General features: G+C 46.0%; 1 protein-coding gene across 1 annotated transcript; it reads right to left on the reverse strand.

Annotated features, from left to right (window-relative positions):
- Positions 1-11599: 11599 nt before the first annotated feature.
- On the reverse strand, positions 11600-12361 carry LOC126703799 (protein ACCELERATED CELL DEATH 6-like). The gene has a single exon (XM_050402871.1). It carries the CDS (start codon positions 12359-12361, stop codon positions 11600-11602), a length of 762 nt encoding a protein of 253 aa, XP_050258828.1.
- Positions 12362-12703: the final 342 nt, after the last annotated feature.

Genomic DNA, 12703 nt, shown 5'->3' on the forward strand with positions numbered 1-12703 from the left:
CAAAATGAAAATCTTTAAGATTTGCAAGAAAATGTAATATGATTTGTACACATTTTTTTACTTTAAATAATCCAAAATCAAATATAAAACTTTTAGAGTTTTAAAAAACTTCGAATTTAATTTTGGTTGAATATAAGTGGTTGAATTGAAATGTATTATATATGTAGACATAGTTTTTAGTGTTTTTTTTTTTTTTTTTTCATTTGTTTTATATCTTGTTAGTACTGAATCAATGTTAATATTTTTCACAAAATAATTTTATTTGAAATTTTAGAATACTTCTTATTTTTGAATGATTAATTTTTTTAATTAATAATTTAACCTACCAAAATAAAATTCTAGTTTCATCCCCATTCTTCACATCTATAATCACATAAGGTTTACTTGCAAAGTTTGACCTTGATCATTAATAAATAGTTATCCTGTTACCGAGCGTATAAAAGTTGGGTAATCCATAACCTTCTGTAAATACATATTAAAAAATTGTTATCTGTATATATTAAGAGGATTTAGAAAGTTAATTATTGATTTTTTTTTCCTGTTAAAAATATCCCTAAATTAATTAACCAACAACTTAAAAAATGAAGTTAAAATTGTAAATTGACAAAAGAAAGTTAGTTATTACTTCTTTTACTGTAAAAAAATACCCCTACCTAAAACTTAAAAATGAGGTTAAATTAGTAAATTGACAAAAATAATAAATTCTTACACATTCTTAGATATTATAAGATTACTACTATAACTTAGTTACAAATTTATTTAATTGTTGAATTATTATTTCATATATATTACACATTCTTATATATTTTACCGATTTGATAGACGAAATACATAATCTTTGGGTTTCGTATTCATTATAAAAATGTGATAAAGCCAACTATCCGCTGTCGCATATATATTACATTTTTTTTTGAGAGAGAGAAAAAAAATGTATATACTTTTATATAATAATATAAAATTCTTTTTTTTTTTTTTGAGAGATATATAAAATTCAATTCTGATTGTTATTGATTTATTCTAATGTTGTCACATAAATGCGTTTGGAAGCCAAGATTTTTTCACATTATCATTGTAGGGGCGGTTTTTGGGGCCCAGGCCTAGCGAGTAAGTGGTTCTGGCCCAAAGGTCCCCAGACAATGAATTTGTAGAGAGTGGGTTACAAAGCTAGGACTAGACGAAGTGAACATCAATTAGATGTACGCTATGCAACATGTTGAACGCGAGAATATTCCATTTACGTTTAATAGGATATCGGTCCGAGGAGACGTGTAAGTGCACCTCTTACTCTGTTTACAGACCATAGAGTTCTTTCACCTTTTTCTCTCTCTTTTTTCTTGATTCTCCGATCCCCTCTTCATGGGGATCTCCTTCTCTTATATAGCCTCCTTGAATTGATAAGAACCTTACACTTGTTAGCCATCTGGACCTTCACTTGAGTGCCTGTCCCATCGGACATCTTCCTTATCTTTCTGTGAGTTGCACTGGCCAATGTAATACTGTTCGCCTGTCTTCTCCACATTAATGCGGCTGAAAAAGTAGCTTTCTTGCATTTAATGCGGCAGTTGTGACTTCTCCCTGATGCCTTACATTTTCTTCTTTCCTACTGTGTGAGGCTCACCCTCCTACCCACGTTCACCTGGATGGATTCTTCATTGTGGAAGGAACGCACATTGGGCCCATGTTCGCTTGTCCGAGGAGGCATTCCTCCTCTGACGTCTTTTGGATCAAACCGGGCTCAACAGGGTTGGGCCAGAAGTCACTCGGGCCCCTATTCCCCGTTGGGTCATAGTTGGGCTTTGTGTGGGTCCATAGGCCCATTTGTTGATTTTGGGAATTTCATCCCTACAATAGCCCCTCAAAATTCCGGCTCCGTCTCTCTTGTCCGAGGAGGAAGGGCGGGATTTTGACATTCATAGGACCATTTACTGTGGGTCCCTGCTTTACTTGCGCGGAGGTATGCTTCTCACGTGCCTCATTAATGACGGAGGTGGTTAATGATCCCATGCGGCGCTAATTACTGCTTTTAGCGGTTTTAGATATTTTGATCCGACGGTTGGACGCTAGATCAACGGTTGGGATCATTTCCGTTTCCCTAGGCGGGAAGATGTCTGTCCGGCTTCTCCTAGATACATAATACTTTCAAAGGCATTTCCTTCTTGTTTTTGGACAAGCACTCGAGCACTCAGAGCACTCTCGCACTCTCCCTTTTAAAGCGTTCAAGCCTTCGCAGTCGTCCCCTTGAAGATTTCCTGCCAGTTCCTCACCCGTAAGTGCACACTCCTTTTTCCATTGCCCTTTTTCCGGAGTTATTTCTTAAGTAAATCGTCTTCGCGTCACCTAGGATTAGGGGGATGGGTAAGCTTGATAAGTTGGTAGATTCCCCGGTCGGTATGGAAGGCTTCAGGGCCAAATACTGTATTCCGCCGAAGGTAGGTCTAGAGTATTGTCATCTGGAGGAGCTCTTTATCAAGAGAAGGACGGGGCAGGTGGCCATTCCGATGATAGCCTTTGTGGAAGGAGGAATGACCATCCCTATGGGGAGGATAACTAGGGATTACTTGCGTGGTCATAGGTTGGCCCCTCACCAATGCGTCGCGAATATGTTCCGGATCCTGGGGTGCATAGAGGTCTTGAACAATCAGATGAACCTCGGCCTTTCATGGCATGATGTGGTTCATCTATATGAATTGCACAGCCTCGGCGACTCATATTACTTAAAGTCCAGGTCCGATGAGGTGAGGTTGATATCCTGCCTTCCCAAGTCCAACAAAGGCTTGAAGGACGACCTTTTGATCTTTTCCGGGCCGTGGCACGACGGTCTTCACTGCCCAGTCAAGGCAGGAAAACCAGGTGGGGCACCATAGAGTTAGATCCCTTGGAAAGGATTTTAGTTTTAATCTTTCCCTCCCTCTTTTTTTTTATTTTTTATTTTTTATTTTTATTTATTTATTTATTTATTTTATTCTGACTTTGCTTGTTTGCCTCCTCGGACTAACACATCCCTCTCTTCGGATCTTGCAGACAAGCAGCATACGACTCCTCGCCTTAGTTTGGTCAACGTCCAGGCACTCAACTTCCTTCTAAGGTCTGAGATTTACGTGAGTTCAGATGGGCAATTGTGATCCGCGCCTTTGATTTTGGACTACGTGCCCCTCACTCGTGCCTTAGTGGAGCCCGGCCAAGCAATTAGGGCAGGTAGTCTGCGATTGGCACGGATAGACGTCTCTGTACCAGGCTTTCTTGCTTCGAGAGATTTACCCCCCGTCCAACTGCCTGCTCAGCGTGCCTTTCCCGTAGTAGTTATCCCAGAGGAAGAAGCCAGTTCCTCGCACTCGTCTTTGGAGGATCAGATAGACCAATTTCACTTTACCGAGGAGGGAGAGATGTCGGCCAGGATAGTAGAGCTCTCGGATTCTGATTCAGATCTGGACCGCGCCTCAGCAGCCCCTGACTTGGGTTTAGTAACCGCACAAGTTAGTACCAGCCAAGAGCCTGAAGAAGAAGAAGGAATGGACTTGAGACAAAGGTCTAGCCTCAAGGGCCTCCTTGCCAATAGGAATAAAGGGCAGTCCTCCAAGGATGCCTCAAAGGAGCAGCCAACCTCCAAGGCTCCTCTTCCTCCTCCTCCCACATCGGATGTGACGCTGCAGCCTATGCCCAATTTAAGGCGAAAAAGGCCTGTGAGGGAGTTGGAGGAGGGTGAGGTTGGCCAAGAAAAAGCCAAACCTCAGAAGAAGGGTAAAGAGACCAAGGAACCCAAAAAGAAGAGGACCAAATCCATTGACAGCCGAGACGAGGCGGCTATTCGGAGGGAACAACAGATATGGTCGCCGCGGCTCGAACTGGATGGCGCTCCAATTTCCTGGGATGCAACCTTGTGGGAATCCCAACGACGGGAGGCGTCGTTCTTGGCTGAGGCCCTACAGTAGCCTCTTCTTTTGCCTCGCGACATGAAGGGGCTCCGGGATACTCAGCAACCAGAACTCTTCATGTCGCTGAAGAGGGACATGGCAATGGTAAGCGAAAACTTTTACTATCTCGTTCTCTTGTCACGCATCCATTTATTCACCATCCTCTTTCATTAAGCTTTTATTTTCCTGGTGCAGGTCACTCAGCAAATCTTCGTTGCTGAGGAGTGGGTCAAAAAGGCACATGAGGACCTTCATAATGAGGCTCAGTCTCGCCGCATTGCCGAGAGGGCTACTGGCGACCTCAAGAAAGAAAATGATAGCCTGAGCCATGAAGTAAAGGAGATAAAGAAGGGGTGGGACAGCGCGGAAGCCGGCCTCAAAAATGCCACTAAGCAAGCTGAGGATCTGCGCCTACAGCTCCGCCAATCCGAGGAAAATCTTAGGACAGAGAAGCAGGCGGTTTCAGATCTCAAGGCCGAGCTTGCAAAGGTTAAGGGGGAGGCCCGCCTGGCGAGGGAGGCGGCCGAGAAGGCAGTGGCAGCCTCTTATGATCGCGGGGTCAAGGACACTGAGGTCAGGCTGGCCGAAGAGGTGGCCACTGTATGCAGGGAATACATCACCCTGTCTTGGGGTGTGGCCTTGGACCGGGCGGCAGTCCTAGCGGATTCCGACCTTAGGAAAACTGAGAACATCTTTTTTCCTGAGGACGTTCGTGAGATCCCTGACGAGGTCGCGACTGAAGAGCCTCTCCCTACGAAGGCTTTGGCCTCGGACTCCGCTACGCTTGAAGCTGAGGGTGCGCAGCCGGCCGGGAAAGACAAGTTGCCCGAGGACAGTCTTTCAATCAGGGAGGTTGTTGCACAGGCTAAGGAGACTGTTCCGGGGCCACAGCTAGCGGACGACCAACCTAGGCCTGCTCAGGGATCAGATTTAGGAAAGTAGTGTAGGATCTTTCTTGTTAGACCTTTCATGTTTTGTTCTGTTTAATGGTTGTAAAAGGATTGCTTTTGGGGATTTTAATGAAAGTTGTCGTTTCCTTTTCTTCTTGTTGTTTTACTTTCTCTTCTGTTTTTATCATAAATGGATGTTTATTCTGCCATTAATTGCTGAAAAACCAAGCGTGAATGAACGAATGTGCAAAGAATGATAGTTAATAATTTAGACAGAATTGCTTCGTGGTAAATTTTCCCCAAGTCTGTGGTCCGAGGAGCCGGGCAGGACTTGGGTTCTGTTTAACACTTAGTGAGAATCGTTGCGTGGTTAATTTCCCCCAAGTCCGTGGTCCGAGGAGCCATGCAGGACTTGGGTTCTGTTTAACACTAATTGAGAATCGTTGTGTGGTTAATTTCCCCCAAGTCTGTGGTCCGAGGAGCTATGCAGGACTTGGGTTCTGTTTAACACTTATTGAGAATCGTTGCGTGGTTAATTTCCCCCAAGTCTGTGGTCCGAGGAGCCATGCAGGACTTGGGTTCTATTTAACACTTAACCCAAATAGCTGTACAGTAACACGGCATCAAACGTGGTGTCTTTCATTAATAACAGTACCTTTTCAGGTTATTTACATTCCACGGACGTGGTACTACATGTTCGTCCAAGTCTTCCAAAAAGTACGCCCCAATGTCGGCTACGGATGTGATACGGTATGGGCCCTCCCAGTTTGGTCCAAGCTTTCCCCATGCAGGGTTCCTTGCGGTGCCCAGGACTTTCCTCAACACTAGATCCCCGGGCGTCAAGGGCCTTGACTTCACCTTGGCGTCGTAGCCCTGTTTGAGCTTTTGCTGATAATAAGCTAGGTGAACCATCGCACTTTCCCTTCTCTCTTCGAGGAGATCCAGGCTTTTCTCCAGAAGGCTGTTGTTAACAATGGGGTTGAAGGCAGTAGTCCTCTGGGTGGGGAAGTTTATCTCCAGTGGGATGACAGCCTCGGCCTCGTAGGTCAATGAAAAGGGGGTTTCTCCTGTGGACCTGCGAGGCGTGGTGCAGTATGTCCACAAGACGTGGGCTAACTCTTCAACCCACCTCCCTTTCGCGTCGTTCAACCTCTTCTTCAGTCCATTCACTATGGTTTTGTTGATGGCTTCCGCCTGTCCGTTACCCTGTGGGTAGGCTGGTGTGGAGTATCGGTTGATAATCCCCAGCTCATTGCAATATTCTCTAAAGGCCTTGCTGTCAAATTGGAGGCCATTGTCCGAGATCAGGGTGTGCGGGGTCCCGAACCTAGTGATAATATTTTTCCAGACAAATTTCTTGACATTGACGTCCTTGATGTTTGCTAGCGCCTCAACTTCGACCCACTTTGTGAAGTAATCGGTGCCGACGAGAAGAAACTTCTTGTTCCCAGCTGCTTTGGGGAACGGCCCTAGTATGTCTAAGCCCCATTGTGCGAATGGCCAAGGGCTGAACAACGGGTTAAGTACTTCGCTTGGCTGATGTATGTTCGGGGTGAACCTTTGGCATTAGTCGCACTTCTTCACATATTCCAGAGCCTCTTTATGCATGCTCGGCCACTAGTAACCCAGCGTCATGGCCCTGTGGGAGAGGGACCTGCCCCCCGTGTGGCTTCCACAAATCCCTTCATGTAACTCCTCTAGGATGAGTTCCGTAGCCCCTGGGTGCACACACAGCAAGTATGGCCCTAAGAACGAGCGTCTGTAAAGTTTGGAGTCCTCGGACAGCCAGAATCGAGAAGCTCTCCTCCTGATTTTGTTAGCCTCAACTTTATCGTCCGGTAAGGTGTCGTGCTTTAAGAACAGCACCAGAGGGTCCATCCAGCTAGGTCCTGCCCCGACGTTGTGTACCTGAATACTGTTGGGCTCCTCTTCCGTTGGGCGGCAGAGATCTTCAACTAAAATAACCCGTGGAAGGGGCTGAGCCGAGGAGGTGGCCAGTGTTGCGAGAGAATCAGCATGGTTGTTCTCACTTCTGGGTATATGCGTTAAACGGAAGTCATCGAAATGGGTCTGCAGGTGTTTAGCCCGAGCAAGGTACCCTCGCATTCTTTCATCCTTCGCCTCTAATTCCCGATTTAGTTGTCCCACTATGAGTCTCGAATTTGAGAATATGCTTGCGCATTTCCCACCCAATTTCCGGATCATAGACATCCCCTCCAACAATGCCTCATACTCGGCTTCGTTATTTGTGGCCGAGAATCTGAGCCTCAACGACTTTTCTACGGTTATCCCTTCGGGAGAGACTAGAACGAGTCACACCCCGGAGCCCCTTTGGTTTGCTGCACCATCGATGTGTGCTCTCCACCTATTGTGCTCTTGCTGAGAGACCGTGTTGACTAGTTTCCCATCAGCACTTGGTGACCCCGACATTTCCACCCTTTATAGGGTGGGCTCCGCAAATTCAGCTACTAGATCGGCGAGGACCTGACCTTTTATGGCGGTGCGAGGCATGTATCTAATGTCGAAGGCGCCTAGGATTGTTCCCCACTTAGCTATTCTACTTGTGTAGTCGGCGCTACGGAGGATTGATTTCAGTGGAAGTTAGGTTAGCACAATTACTGTATGTGCCTGAAAATAGTGGGGGAGCTTCCGCGTGGCTTGTACGACGGCCAATATAGCTTTTTCGAGGGGGAGATACCGGGTCTCTGCCTCCTGCAGCGATTTGCTTACGTAATACACGGGCCGCTGCGTGCCATTGTCCTCTCGGATTAGCACTAGGCTCACCGCATGAGAGGCGACTGCGATATATGCGAATAGCACCTCGTCGGCATCGGGACTGGACATGATCGGTGGTCGGGCGAGGTATTCCTTGAGCTGTTGGAAAGCTAAAGCACACTCTTCAGTCCATTCGAAGCCCTTCCACTTGTGCAATAGGAGGAAAAAAGGCCTGCATCTGTCCGCTGAGCGGGAGATGAAATGGTTTAAAGCAGCTATCATGCCAGTAAGCTTCTAGACCTCTTTGGGATTCCGAGGAGGCTGCAAGCTATGAATGGCTCTTATTTGGTCAGAGTTAACTTCGATTCCTCGGTGGGTTACCATATAGCCCAAGAACTTTCCTAATTCCACCCCAAATGAACATTTGGATGCGTTCAGTCGTAGCTTGTACTTTCTCAGGATTCGAAACACTTCGCCAAGGTCTCTGATGTGGTCGGCCACCAATTTGCTCTTTACTACCATGTCGTCTATATACACTTCCATGGTTTTGCCCATCTGCTGTTCAAACATCTTGGTCATCATCCTTTGATAGGTCGACTCAACATTCTTCAGGCCAAAGGGCATCACCTTATAATGATAGTTGCCAACTGGGGTGACGAAAGCAGTTTTTTCTTGGTCTTCGGCAGCCAGGGATATTTGATGGTAGCCTTGGAAAGCGTCCAAAAAACTCATTCGGGGGTGTCCGACAGTCGCATCTACCAGTCTGTCTATCCGCAGCATTGGGAAAGGGTCCTTCGGGCAGGCCTTGTTTAAGTCCGTGAAGTCCACGTAGACCCGCCATTTCCCGCTCTTCTTCTTTACCACGACTGTGTTTGCCAACCATTCGGGGTAGAATACTTCCTTGATAGCCCCAGCTTTCTTCAATTTTGCGACCTCCTCTCTCACAGCGTCTGCATGTTCCTTTGACGGGCGCCGAGGAGGTTGCTTCTTTGGTGTTATGGCCGGATTAACATTAAGGTGATGGCATATGAGATCTGAGTCAACCCCGGGGGCTTCATAGGGATCCCAGGCGAATACGTCCTCATTCCGTCGAAGAAAATCAATTAGCGCTGACTTCTCCTGTGCTGGTAATTCCGAGCCGATCTAAAAAAACCTCTCAGGGTCTGATCCGACGAGCACTTTCTCCAGCTTCTCACAGCTCACCTCCATGACCGGTCCTCCACTACTCGCAGTTGGGACCAGGGTTATTGATTGCTATAAGATGTTCCCGGCTGAAGTGGAAGGTTTGCTGCTTGGTCGTCGTGAGATTACCGACACCATGCATTGTCTGGCCATTCATTGGTTCCCTATTATCTCTTTGACTTGACCTCCTGACGGATACTTCACTTTTTGGTGCAAGGTTAACGACTCAGCCCCTAACGCATGAAGTCATGGCCGGGCCACAATAGCTGTGTAGGGGGAGTATGCATCTACGACGATGAAGTTCACTTTCACTACGTCTGAGTCTGTTTGCACAGGCAGCCTAATTATGCCTTTCGGGATGACGATTTTTCCTTCAAAACTAACCAGGGGTGAATCGTATGGCGACAGGTCTTCCTGCTTCAAGTTCAGCCCCTTATATAAATCCGGGTACATTACCTCCACGGCGCTGCCTTGATCAACTAACACCCTTTTCACGTCATAACCTCCTATTCTGAGCGTCACGACTAGGGCATCTTCATGGGGTTGAATAGTTCCTTACTTATCCTCCTCCGTGAACCCGATTAATGGCGTGGCACTCACTCTGGCTCTCTTGGATTCCCTCTCGTCTGGCTCCGTCGGGAACCTGTCCACTGACATTATTCTGAACGGGCTAGAACCGGTTCTTCCAAGTGCAGCAAGAATGACATTTATCGTGCCTATGGGTGGCCTCAATGCGCCTTGTTTGGTTTCGACATTTGACTGTTCAGGGCGGTGTAATAGATGCCTCAGCTTTCCTTCTCGGATAAGCCGATCCAAATAGTTTTTCAGATTCCTGCAATCGTTGGTGGTGTGACCGGGCTCCTGATGGTACGCGCAGTATAGATTCTGATTGCGTTTTAAGGGGTCACTTGCCATCCTGTTCGGCCACTGAAAGAAAGGTTCGCACTTCACCTTCTCCAGGATCTTGTGCAATGGTTCTTGGAACACAGCATGGACTGCCTGAGCCCCAGTAGGTCCAGACTATTCCATGTAATCTCTTTTCGGCCTATTACTGCTGCTAAAGCGGTCCAACCTGAAGTCCCTCCTCTCTTGAGGGGCAACCTTCGCTTTACCCTTCCCAATCTGCTGGTCCTCCTCGACCCTTTTATACTTGTCTATTCTGTCCATGAGTTGTCGCACGCTGGTGACTGGCTTCCCAATGAGGGACTTTCTTATGCCATGCTCTGTCGGCAGGCCCATTTTGAATGTACTAATGGCGACGTCATCGTAGTTTCCTTCAGCGTTTCTCCTTCCCGCATGGACAAGGATAAGAGGGAGTCGAGGGGCCGAGGGACTCTAGTGCTGGTGATGAAGCGGGAACCAAAAGCCTGCGTCAGTTGTTTAAAGGAATCTATGGAATTCGGCGGGAGGGCATCGAACCATCTCATTGCCAGGGGTCCCAAGCTGGATGGAAACACCTTACACATTAACGCCTCGTCCTTGGAGTGGACGGCCATCCTCTGGTTGAATTGGCTCACATGCTCCACTGGGTTAGTTCGACCATTGTATATGGCAAACGTTGGCTGATTGAACTGCCGAGGAAGCACTGCCCTCTCTATTCTATGTGTGAATGGCGACTGGGAGATGCGATCCAGGGCCTTGCTCATGGCGTCATTGGCCAGGCCTTGGTAAGACGGGCTTTTGTGGCCGCGTTTGCGAGGTCGTTCTTCCTCATAGGAAAAAGTCTCGCTCGGAGGGGTTCTTGACCTTCGTCTGTATTCGCCATCCTCACCACTGCTAGTGTCCGAGCCGGGTGAAGGACGTTTTCGCTAGGCTTGACGCAGCTTCTTCTTCAAATCATCAATCTCTTGCTGTAGAGCCTTTCGCTCGTTGTGCTTGTGGGACGCGTGATCTTTCCCTTTTGAGCGGCTTCTACTCGTGTGAGAGGTGTTCACATTGCCCTCTCGTTGATTATCTTGGTCCTTCGCTCGTTCGAGATTTAGAAAGTTGTCCTGTCGTTGAGATTCTGCACGTCCGGTTTGGCGCGGACCTGATCCTTCAATCTCTTATTGTTTCACTTGTCGAGACACAAGTTCTCCTCACAGACGGCGCCAATTGTAGGGGCGGTTTTTGGGGCCCAGGCCTAACGAGTAAGTGGTTCTGGCCCAAAGGTCCCCAGACAATGAATTTGTAGAGAGTGGGTTACAGAGCTAGGACTAGACGAAGTGAACGTCAATTAGATGTATGCCATGCAACATGTTGAATGTGAGAATATTCCATTTACGTTTAATAGGATATCGGTCCGAGGAGACGTGTAAGTGCACCTCTTACTCTGTTTATAGACCATAGAGTTCTTTCACCTTTTTCTCTCTCTTTTTTCTTGATTCTCCGATCCCCTCTTCATGGGGATCTCCTTCTCTTATATAGCCTCCTTGAATTGATAAGAACCTTACACTTATTAGGCATCTGAACCTTCACTTGAGTGCTTGTCCCATCGGACATCTTCCTTATCTTTCTGTGAGTTGCATTGGCCAATGTAATACTGTTCGCCTGTCTTCTCCACATTAATGCGGCTGAAAAAGTAGCTTTCTTGCATTTAATGCGGCAGTTGTGACTTCTCCCTGATACCTTACATTTTCTTCTTTCCTGCTGTGTGAGGCTTACCCTCCTACCCACGTTCACCTGGATGGATTCTTCACTATGGAGGGGACGCACATTGGGCCCATGTTCGCGTGTCCGAGGAGGCATTCCAAATTTTAACTAAATGATGCACGTTCTTTTCTATAAATTTTCTAATTGATTTTTTCTTTATTAGTACATTTTAAATAAATATATTTCATAGTGAAATATATTTTATCAAGCATTTTTTGTATATTACATAAGCCCATTACGGACAGAAAAAGTTATGGCATTACTTTCTACTCAACCATGCATGCTGAAATTTTGAAAAAAGAAATAGACGTTACCGTTATCATCATTCCAAATTATTGCGGCATGCAAGGTTGTTGTATCAAGGGGACGATCATGAGCCGGTGATGTGCAGTTATCTAAAATGTGAAACGCCACATCTTCAAAATTTCTCTCGACAGCGATGTAAAGTGGAGTCTCACCAGCTTCATTTTGAGAATATGAAAAATCTGGACCCTCTTGGATCAACAGTTTCAATACCTCAAGATGTTTATTACGTACAGCCTCATGCAAGGCCGCATCTTTTACATTATTCGTCGTCTCCAGCATCTCCTTGACCGTTTTATTAACCCCACTTTCGAGGTCTTGTTGAGGACTTTTTGCATGTTCAATTAAAACTTCCACAATGGCAGCATGCCCATACCTTGCTGCAATATGCAAGGGAGTTTCACCTTTGACATTAGCTTGCCATAACAGCGAGGGACAAATTCTGAGTATTTCTTCGACAAAGGCTGTTGATGATTCTGAATCTTCTGGTCCTAAATCTTTTGATTCTGAATCTTCTGATCTTGTAATTAGGCTTGTGAGGTGAACATGAAGGATTGTGTTTCTATTTGGGGTTAGTAGGTGGTCAAGAGGCTCTGGAATACCTTTGAAGACCTCGATTTTACCCTTTTCTGCACCGTTGTGGTATTCAGGTTTCATGCCAATGTTGACCTCTGTTTCCGCAGGCTTACCACATGCTTGATCAGCTGCAGAAAAACCGGATGAATTCATTCTGTATCAGTGGCTCCAATATTTCACCCTCGTTTAATGTGTCACTCGATCTAACTCGTTTTGATATTTTTGATAGAGGAGGAGAGAAAAGATAAAGGCAACAATCGCTTCAAAATAAAGGGACTTAAAAAACTGAGCAGCCAATCAAGTAATGTCGTTCAAACTCTTTTATATATATATATATACTAGTCGCTAACCCGTGCGATGCACGTGATAATTCAATAATAATCATATATATATATTTAATTTGCTTGAAGGTACATTAATAATCAGTTTGCAAAAAAAGAAAAAAATGTACAATGAAACCCTTAATTGACAGCACACCCTAACATCAAAGAGTGT

This window comes from Quercus robur, chromosome 10 (assembly GCF_932294415.1).
Source record: "Quercus robur chromosome 10, dhQueRobu3.1, whole genome shotgun sequence".
NCBI lineage: Eukaryota > Viridiplantae > Streptophyta > Magnoliopsida > Fagales > Fagaceae > Quercus > Quercus robur.